General features: G+C 31.7%; 1 protein-coding gene across 2 annotated transcripts; it reads left to right on the forward strand.

Annotated features, from left to right (window-relative positions):
- The first annotated feature begins 778 nt into the window (after window positions 1-778).
- LOC127730438 (uncharacterized) lies at window positions 779-9,122 on the forward strand. 2 transcript variants are annotated; one of them, XM_052238857.1, is made up of 10 exons: window positions 779-834; window positions 2,277-2,361; window positions 2,859-3,557; window positions 4,328-4,525; window positions 4,934-5,149; window positions 5,459-5,596; window positions 6,169-6,554; window positions 6,778-6,895; window positions 7,697-7,776; window positions 8,784-9,122. In XM_052238857.1, exons 2-10 carry the CDS (start codon window positions 2,277-2,279, stop codon window positions 8,817-8,819), a joined length of 1,956 nt encoding a protein of 651 aa, XP_052094817.1. In that variant the 5' UTR covers window positions 779-834; the 3' UTR covers window positions 8,820-9,122. The 2 variants fall into 2 exon arrangements, with proteins under 2 accessions (XP_052094817.1, XP_052094818.1); XM_052238858.1 differs by having other exon boundaries at window positions 826-918.
- The last annotated feature ends 2,293 nt before the right edge of the window (window positions 9,123-11,415 follow it).

Raw genomic sequence — 11,415 nt, forward strand, 5'->3', positions numbered from 1 at the left:
AGTATCTGTCTTTTTATATTAGTTTTCACGATAAGAAAAAAAACCCGCTAATATTGGTCAAAAATCGATACCTATAACTCCTATAAAGAGTTGTCTGACAATTTTCACCTTGTAATTTTTACTTCCTCCAGAATTTGTCTTTTATGGGTTTAAAGTTGTACATCTCTAATGTATATGCAGAAATTCTAGAAAATTAGACTGTTTAAAACTCAGTGTAGGAGGAGTTGAATACACATACTCTTTCCTGGTCGCCAGATGTAAGACGCTTTACACTATTACACCTTTAAAGTTTTCATACGAATCTTATCTTTTCATTTGGAGTTTATCAAAGAACAATACGACGAAAGCGCACGTATTCTAACCCTCCCAGGGAACCTGGTTATTTCCGGACGAACATATTACATGTTGTTTATCATTTCATAATTAGGATAAACTGCCTCAACCATAACCTAATATATGCAGTGTATTGATTTTTTTTATTTACTTGAAGTATTACATTTATTACACCCACTTATAAGGCGTCATATACAAACGTATTAATTGATAAACATGAAGGCAACTGGAACAAACAGGTGACATATTTCAAACTTAGTATTAAACAAATTATCAATTGATTGTCATTGGCAATTGTAATTGTTAAACAATAAATTTTGGTTTACCATTAAATATTCAAACGTACTTTGGGTGTGTTATTAAATGTTATTCTCCTACATATGCAAAAAATTCTCTTACGTGCACGATGCAAACAACAAATGAATTACTTTTGCTCGAGGCTACGTCTTCCGTGTACTAATATATAAATATAAGGATTCATGCACAAACTGCGAAACAAAGGTAATCAATCCAGTTAATTGTTGTATTTTATTTATATAATTTATCACTTACAGTCCCAGTCTTATTTATTTTAACAAGCACAAGGTAAGTCAATATTTTGTTACAATAGGAAGTCATTAAACAATAACTTCAGGATTGAAAATAATACATAATAACTTGTATATCTATATTTATGTGTAATATGTACGTCTAGTTTGTGTATAAAGAAAAGTGTGCATTCACGCTGTTTTCGAATTAGTCTTTCTCAATTGATATATATATTGTTTGTAAATCATTATTATAACTTTAATTTCAAATTGTTCAGAGTATAAAATTGCATTAAAAAATTTAGTTATGATCTGTAATATATCTGATTTGGGAAACAATTATGCTTGCAACTGCCGATCTCTACTTTTGATTATTTTCAAATTAACAAACAAACAAACAAACGAACGAACAATCAAATAAATACATTGATAAATAAATAAATCCTAGTATGATAAGAAACACGATCTAGTTAATATGGGATAGCTGACAACCTTGTCGTGTCAGTTTTATTGTTAATTTTAATTCCATAAATTCATTGTGCGGCACGACTAAAATTTATGTTGACCAGACAAGACCATATTTTACTTTTTTAAACAAAGGATATGAGGTAAATAATGCATAATTATGTATATATTTATACTTCTATAAAAAAAAATATGCATGTATGTTAACGTATATAGTACTATTGTGACAATTTTTGAATGACTTTACGATGGTATTTATGACAAGATGATTATTATATGACATGTTTGCTCATTTATCCTTATGTTCATTTGAATAAAAGGTCAAACAGTGTATCTGGAGTATACACTACAGATAGATATGTCGGACAGAAAAACATACATATAGCTGGTCTTTTGATTTGGAAAAACTTTAAAACACGAAAATGCATCGTTCATTATAATTCATGTCAATGACAAAGGTATAGCATGTAATGATCGACTGTGATCATCCATCTTTTACAACTTTGATGAATTTGGGGTTTTTTTTTTCTTTGTTTATCCAGATTTGGTTTAAAAATTGAAATGATAAAGAATGGAATTCAATAGAATCAAGTATAAAACAAAACGAAAGAACGAACGAACGATACATCTTAGCAATATAAGGTTAAATGCTCAAGATTTAATGAAAATATGAATGATCATTTTGTTTGCATTGTTTCGCTAATACCATTAATAATATAAAAGTAAAATGGAAAGGCAACCAATTAGCATATATGAACTGTAAAGAAACCAATATTTGGACCGGACCCTCATCTATGTATACGACTCGATTTATATTGAATTGCTAGTCTTTATCGCCACTTGTGTAAATACATTATCCATGTTTAACCTGTTTGGGAGATTTTGAATTACAGGGAAAAATCAACTAAAGATTGTTTAAAACTTAAATTATAAACATTTTTTTCACTTCAGATGTTAACAGAAATCCATAGAATTGTTATATTATCCATATTTGTCCACACATATATATACGCACAAGATGTTCAGAATATTGGAGGTAAGTTTGTTTCCACTACAGAACGATGAAATCGAGAAAAAAAAAACAGTTTCCATTTCCATTAAGTGGGTTTATATAACTGTTTTGTGTGTGTGTGTATTTTTTTTAATAAATTGAATTAATATTCAAGTCAGCTGAACGTACACGTAATGAATCGTTTTTTACAACATTTTAGATTCTTCGATAAAATCCAAAACTAAATTGCCATCTTTTTTAGTAAGTTAACCTGATTGTCGGTAGATTTATTTATAATATGGGCTTTGTCTAACATTGTAATTTTCTTGAAACCCGTGCGTCAATATTCATTATAAGAAAAAAATTGAGTGCCTACTTATATGTATTTTTGCAAAAGGTTTTTCTTTGTCTTACTTTCCATTTTTATTATATTGTTATGATTATTTCATTGTATTATTATTGTTTAGGTATGGCGAGGATATGATTTGTTAGATTTCATTAGATAAATATATGTATATATTTTTTTTAAATCTTCCTTTCAGTCAATCTTAATGTAGAAAATGACCCTTTTGCAAGTCCAGGCGTGGACCCGTTTGGTAATGTGAAATCTGGTACTGGTTCATCCAAAACAATCAAGACAAGTAAGTCTTCATCGACAACACATGTTGCGGCAAGAAAAGAAACCAATGTGCAAGGATTAGACAAGGAGCCAGCTGTGGGTGCTGGGGATTTAAACACTATAAACGCTGAAGTCAGTTCTATTGGAGCCATCACCAGCGAGACAAAAAATGTCCAAAGTTCAGGGACAACAGTTTCGAAAGAAAACAGACGTACAGATATAAACACCGTTAAAACAAGCGACACTGCGTCATCTAATTCACGTAGTTCAAGCCGGCGTGTACCAAGAAAAAGGAATCAAACACAAAAAACAAAAAGCGATATTACAACACGTAGAAACAGACAAAGGAAAAACAAAAATAAATCTAACCAAGATGTCTCAAGACAGTCAACCAGTGGAACTGGAACACAGAGCAATACAGCAACAAACTCTAAAGGACAAACAATCAGTACTCGAACATCAAACACAGATACACGGAATATATTAAGAAAAGATGGAGCTTTTTCGTCATCCATGGATTTTACGGATGAGGTTAGAAGAAATGAACAAATTGGAATGGAGTTTGATGTACCAACAACTGAGAAACCAGTAAGATACTTCAGACAACTGTTTGCCGATCAGAGTACGTATTTACATATATATTAAAATGCATTAGAATAAACAAAAATAGCAGATAATGCATTGATTTACAATGAGGCAACAATCCATCAAAGATCAAAATACAAATATATACACAATTACAGGTCACCGTACGGACTTCAACAATGTACAAAACCAATATCATGCATATAGAAAGATATAAATGGCCCTGGGATAACAAAATGTGAAACAATTTAAAAAAGGGAAAACTAACTGTCTTAAACATAAAACGAAAAACCATTATGTCAAACAACATACAGCAACAACCACTGAACCAATTACAAAGTATGTTAGCCTTTTTATAAACCCAAACAATATACAACGACAACCACTGAACTACAAAGTACGTAAGCTTTTTTATAAAACCAAACGATGTACAACGACAACCATACACTGAACCACAAAGTACGTAAGCCTTTTTATAAAACCACTGAACTACAACTTACGTAAGCCTTTTTATAAAACCACTGAGCTACACCGTACGTAAGCTTTTTTAGAAAACCACTGAACTACAAAGTACGTAAGCCTTTTTATAAAACCACTGAACTACAACGTACGTATGTATCCCTTTTTATAAAAACCAAATAGTTTACTGACAAAAATAATTGATTATTTTCTTCAATTAATGCTTTATCTTGACATGAATGAAAATATTAAGATCTTTTGTGTAGGTGTTTCAAAACATTTCTTATCTACAATTTCTCACAGAAATACAAATTACCTATCTAAAAATATTTTGTTGTTTTAAAATAGGGATATGTGAAATTCAAAACTGTTATAGCACCGACTGTTATTTTGAACATCCTGGTGACTGTCGGAAATACATTCGTTGTACGGCTAGTGCTGAGGGAGCTGGCATGGAGGCTCTAGAAATGAATTGTGCTTTTGGAACTTTTTGGTCTAGGATGAAAAATACATGTGATACTGCATCAAACGTAGTTTGTCCAAATGGTAAGTTTAATTCGAATACCGGAAGTTAATTTATATGATTTAGTTACTAAGTATGACATTAAATTTGATACAAATACCACCTAACAGCCTAATGGGGATACCTGGACTTAACTCAAATAGAAGGAGACATGCCGAGTTTAAACGATCCTGAAGCGTAATGTACTTATAATAATGTGCGAATACATTTTTCTTTGCAAACAAGAGAACTTTTTTATGCAAATGTTTATATATATTGTGTTTTGTGATAATCTGTATGTTTTTAATCATTCTATAATAGTACGTATTGTTATGCAACCAATCACAATTTAAAGAAATTTTTTTGTGTAATCTAGTGTGTGTAAAACAGGTGGTGGCTTCGAAAACAGCTCCCTTTCATTTTGATTGAAATGTTTTATTATGTATATGTAGATCCATGTAGAGATAGAACACTAAAGAGTTACCCGTCAGGTTTGAACTGCAGAAGTTACTGGACCTGTGTTAATGGTCGGTCAGATGCAGAATGTTGTCCTGCTAATGAGGCTTATGTAAATGGCGTCTGCCAACCAAGCGATTCCTGTAAGATAGATGAATCTGAATGTCCATACAAATTGAGAGGTGATATGCCAGAAAAGAAGAAGAAAAACAGTAAGTTAATTATTGTCAAGTAGAGAATTTAATTTTGCATATCCGATGGAATAGAATAAAGAAACATTTTTGTTATTGCAATTTTTATGGTATCAACGGCTCATTTGTTATTTTCTTATATTGTAATTGTAACTATTTCTAAAGTGTTTGATAAATCTGATTGAAGCTGCGTCCAATTACTACCGTCTAGAGCTAATTCAAGTACGTTTCAATCTACCAAAAAAAAAAAGTATTTGCAATAATGCACTTTCTGTAAATCTTAATAAACTAACCTGGAACAATTATTTAATGATATTGTTTTTATTTTAGGCTGCCCCTTTGAAAAACACCCAAAAGATGAATCATTATATGTTCTGAAATATTACGGAACAGTAATGAACTGTGCCACTGGAACACGGTTTGATGAAGATCAATGTACATGTGTTCGAGCTCTTTTCAAACGAATCAGTAAGTACGGCAACCATTATTTACAATTATTCAGACGAAAAACAAAATGTATCAATGAAACTTTTGTCAATATTTTTACCAGGAAAGAACATTAATTCATTTGGATTGATCCAATCAACAATGACAAACAGTTTTTCGTTCGAGAAATCATTTTTTTTACTACCATCAACCGAGAAAGGGGAACATCGATCTGAAGAGAAATATTCAGAGCTAGGTCTTCTAGATTAATAGATAATTAGATGAATTATTCAAACAATGTCATAGACATTTTTCACAGTTGGTTTGACACAGTTAGTTGTTTTATTACTTATCGCTGTCACCTATAATGTCTCATGGGTTTTGTGTCCTATCTTGATCGTCGCAAGCCGAAATTGTTTGTCTTTTTTTGCTGTAAGAATGTAATTTTAATATGAAAGTATAGATACCGATATATTTATATTCTATATTAAAATGATCTAGTGCTAACTTATATTTCAAAATATTTTACCAATAAAAACAATGATACTGATAATAATTAAAGATAAAACATAGATTTTGATGGTTTTAACTTATACAATTGTACATTCTAACAGGATGTGTACCAACTACAGACATAGCCTTTAACGGCAAAAGAGTCATCAGTGGTCGCAGTTATATCGAACCAAGCAACGTAACATTGACAGAAAGATCAGGTGGTCGATTCAACGGGAGAGCAGCTATCGCTGTTCCGTACTTCAAGTCTAATCAGAACATCGAGAGACACTTGGTAGTCCGAATGAGATTTTATCACAATGGCAAGGAAGGGTATGATTCGCAAGTACTGATCTCTAACTGCAAGACAGTATCTAGCAACGAACTCTCACCTTCGTTTGCAATTCTTCTCTCAAAGACAAAAAATCAAATCATTTTCTTTATTTCGACAAAACAAGGAAGCACAGACAAATCTGGTGGAACTGCATCGATTTCATTGCCATACACGGTAATATTTTTATCCAATATGTTTTTGAATCATAAATACTAGAAAAATGTTTTTAAATAAGCCTTCATAGCTAAATAGCTCTGTACATTAAAGTCATTGGTCCATTATACTATTCAATATTTTCCCATTAGAAGAGAAGATGAACTAGACATAAGTGCAGATGTATATTTCTTTTTCAATATCGATGTATCTGTATATCAACAAAAGATTGTTATAATTTCAGCCAGGGAGTTGGACAGTGGTAGAGATGAAGTTCATAAACCAACAATTAAATGCTACCGTACAAACATTCCAGGCGGACGGCTCATCAACACAGGTTAATGACGTGAAAGATTTAAAGGGTATGTCAACGAAAACATTGCTGTCCTAAATTTCCTAAATTTTAAAAATAATTAGTTGTTATACACTCTGAAAAATTAGATTCAAGATTGTTGATCAATTGTATTACTGTTTAAATGATGTACTTTTTTGGATTATTCATTGTGCAATTTTCTAGATTATCGAACGATTATAACGACATTATAATTGTGCACCTTTCTGGAATATAGCTCGATTATGCTGAACGCAAACATTATAATAGTGCACTTACTGTTAAATCTCGAGTATGATGAACGTACACATTATAATAGTGCACCTTTCTGAATTATCGCTCGATTATGATGATGATCGCAAACATTATGATATTGCTCTTTCTGTTAAACATCGATTATGACGGACGTACTCATTATAATAATCCACCTTTCTGGATTATCACTCGATTATGTTGATCGAAACATTATAACAGTGCACTTTTCTGTTTAAACCTCATTATAATAATGCCACTTTCTGGATTATCGCTCGATTATGCTAATCGCAAACATAATAATAGTTCACTTTTCTATTTAATGCTCGACTATGATGAAGCATAGATGATAATAGTTATGAATTAGCTCTCGAACATGACGAGAATTAGCTCTCGAACATGACGAGAATTAGCTCTCGAACATGACGAATGCCGGCATTGTAATAATGCAGTGTTCTGGTAAACGCACGATTATGATGAATATACACATTAAAATAGTGCACTTCACGAAGTTGATAACCCATACATTCATGAAAACGCATATTGTTAAGGTAACATATTTTTTATGAATATTTCATAGGAAGAATAAAACCAAGTGTTGAGCCAGTGATGGTAGGCAATTGTAACATGAACGACGGATTTGTTGGCTACATTGACGAGGTATGTTGAAAACTAAATCAAAATTGAAGTTACTTTTTCAGTTGCATTGTTTTTAAATATAGCACAATGGATAATTATCCATATATATCTCGTCATGACTATTCCTATGTCATATTGAAATCACAATGAGAAATTTGATGAATCACTTGCTGTAATTAATTAACTGTAAATCATGAAAACTATTAATACTACAAACTACTGTCAGTGTTGGGCGAAACATACCAGATTAGCATATATCTCTTCCAATGAATCTATGACGCAAACAGTTGACATTTTATATAAATAACACATGAGTGAGTGATAAAGCATATTGTTACCCCTAGAAAACTTTGTCATTCGGGACGAAGCTAAGGGGACGACCATTTGATATTCTGGGAGGGGCAGCAGGATTCTTTGCGGATTGAGTGTTCATGTTGTTACACGTGCTTATTTTTTTCCACACGAAAATTTATTTTCAGTTTTGTACACAACTGTTTTCTGCACCTATGCTTCAGACTATTTAATTTCATCCTGACTTCTGCAAAGTTATTTATTTTCAACTCTTGCCGGACCAGGATATTGATTTTTAATATCCTCCTCCCCAAAAAAATCAAATGGTCGTGTCCTAATCTATCACCCTCTAAACTATGATTTTATTTATTATATTGAATGTTCTGTTATTATTGTGTTTTAAATCAATGATTTAAAATTAAAGTCATTTTTCTTTAAACTTGTCTTTTAAATTGTTGATTCAAAATTAAACTATTGTCTGTTAAATTATTAATCATTAATGCATCTGCATTAGTGGGTAGTATCTAAAAAATGTTACCCGCTAAACCATGTGATAGAGTAGATTGTCGCTCTCGTATTTGACCGAAACCAATTAAACTGTTAAACGTGAAGTATAATAAAATATGATGAAAACTTCATCATACTAAAGTTACTTGAAACACAGATATTATATCACTTAATGTAGATGAAGAATAAATCTTATCATGTTTGGTATAATCAACTTTATTTATTTTCAGGTGAAAATATATTTATGCGACCCTTACGAAGCTTGATAGTAGCACCTGTTCATAGTTTCTGACATCAATAGTGCTCAACTCATATAAACCCATTGTTTTTACATGCTGAATTTAAAATGACAGCAACTTGAATTGACTTACTTATGATGTATTGTAATATCAGTGACCACTGCCATAGAAAATATTCAAAATGTATTGACTATTAATAACAATAGTTGTCAAATTAACAAAAGAACAAAAAAAGAAGTCCATAAAGGCATATTTTAATTAACAATATACAACGACATTTGTATAGTTGAATGTATTTATTTTTTAAATAATAAAAGTATTTATTTACTACTTACTGTGTTTTAATCTACGTGCATGTGTAAACGGTATTAAAAATACTTGATCAAATGTCCTCACTCGACTCCATTTTGTCAGTCCATAACCCTTTCTCACGCTGACACAACATAAATCTACGATCTTGATGCTTAGATATTGTTTTCGAACAAAACTACCTTGGCGTATTGAGATACTTTTTAAGTGTTCTAACCATTGATTAATCAAATGTATCCCCTTCGTCCATCAGTTGAAATAGAAAAAAAAGTTTTTGCAACCCTGTATTGTTCACCGAGTAAAAGTACATACTTATTACTAAGAGATATTGAATAAGTCAGTAACAAAAAAATCACGAAAGATGACACAAACAACAAAATTGAAACAATACACGTTACTAGCTTGCAACTACATTATTTACAATATGTACTAGAAATTATGAGATGTAGTATGTTCCCGATGAGACAGCTATGATCATCAAAAAAGGGCAAGGATGTGAAATAAAGGGCACCGTGCAGCCTTCGATAAATATCAAACCCCATACCGCATAGTAAGCTACAAAAGACCTGGCGAGACAAATTTGATAACAAGTAAAAAATGAAAAGCAAGAAACTGATTTATTCTTAAACAAAAGACGAAAACAATTATAGCAGACAGCTAACAATAACTACCAATGGACTACAGGCTCAGCATCGGGACAAGCACATAAAGATTGTGACGGGGTTAAACATGTTTGTAAGTGTCCAACCTTCTAAACATAAACTATCAGAATAACCAAATATTCTCAAAAGATAAATTAAGATATATGACCACGAAAACAACATTCAAGATTCCTTTGGATTGGCAATCAAATGTGACGGGTTTCAACTAGTGTTTTTTTTTATTATTATCTTAACACCCTTTCCCTTTTTGTTAGTCGACCAATAGAATTACAAAAGGTACACGATAAAATGAACAATACATATTACTGTGACTTGACCGTAACTGTTGCTCTCCACCTTTTGCAGTTTATTCAAAATTCGGACCAAATTGCAATTTGGTGTATTAAACCAAACTATTCAACTGATCAGATTTAACAAACTGCTGCAGAAAACAGTCAAGTGGTGAAAGTGCAAGGTGATAAAATAGAGCATACTTACAATCTTATAAGACTTTAATTCCACTGCAATGATATTTCGAAATCAAAGAGCTGAAAGCTCTGAGGAAAAATGACGCCACTGTCTCTAATATTGTGATATTTTTTATGCAAGTCTTGATTTTCACATACCGTAATTAGTTTAACATTCCAACATGTCTCGTAAGCATATAATTGATATTCGTATATGTGTGTGTTATGTAAAGATGACAACTGGCTGTTTTTTAGTACAAATGTATAGGTCAAGACTACCTGAATGATCTACAGTATCCAATGACTACTGGCTGTTTTTTCTATAAATAAATAGGTCAAGACTACCACAATGATCTACAATATCCAATGACTACTGGCTGTTCTTTTGTACTAATAAATAGGTCAAGACTATTTGAATGATCTACAATATCCAATGACTACTGGCTGTTCTTTTGTACATATAAATAAAGACTACCTGAATGATCTAAAGTATTCTAAGTAATGTGATTTTTGTCTTGCAATTACATTTTTCTAAATCAAGAATATAGACTACTAGTATCCTTTTCAAACCAAATGATTATGAAGAGCCTGTTGTTATCAAGCTCTTATACCCCACATACTCATTAAATAAGTTACTAGTGACCTAGTTATTTCTGTTACTTGAAGCAAATTATATTTCTGTAGATTTAGACAATAGTATAATATTGTTTTACTAGTTTTATTTCACCTTGAAGATTAGACAAATAGGGATACTCCTTTGATTTTTTATTTCATGTCAGTCAGGTCGCTTTATATGAAACTTGAAACCACTTCTCTGCCATATTGTTATTTCATAACAACTCTGCCCTTGACCATGTTGACCCATGTAATTGATATTCATTCTTTAACCATATATCATAGTCAGTTAGTTTTTGATTTTGCACTCCCACAACACCTTTCAGGTCAAATGTCTGTCTCCATTTAAGTTAATGACATTGAACAATCATGGTATTAAACACACATCCAATAGTGATAATGCTGTTCTAGTAGGTCACCATATATTCAACTCGGGTAGCATTCCAGTTATTGAAATTTGTGTCAGATTAGAACAATGATCTAGACCTTTAGGAATGGATCTTACAATTTAATATGGAGCCATAGTATGGGACCCCTACACGGTAACAATAAAAAAACAAGCTTGAAAAGATACAACGTCAAGCGGCAAAA

Source organism: Mytilus californianus, unplaced genomic scaffold (assembly GCF_021869535.1).
Source record: "Mytilus californianus isolate M0D057914Y unplaced genomic scaffold, xbMytCali1.0.p SCAF_2, whole genome shotgun sequence".
NCBI lineage: Eukaryota > Metazoa > Mollusca > Bivalvia > Mytilida > Mytilidae > Mytilus > Mytilus californianus.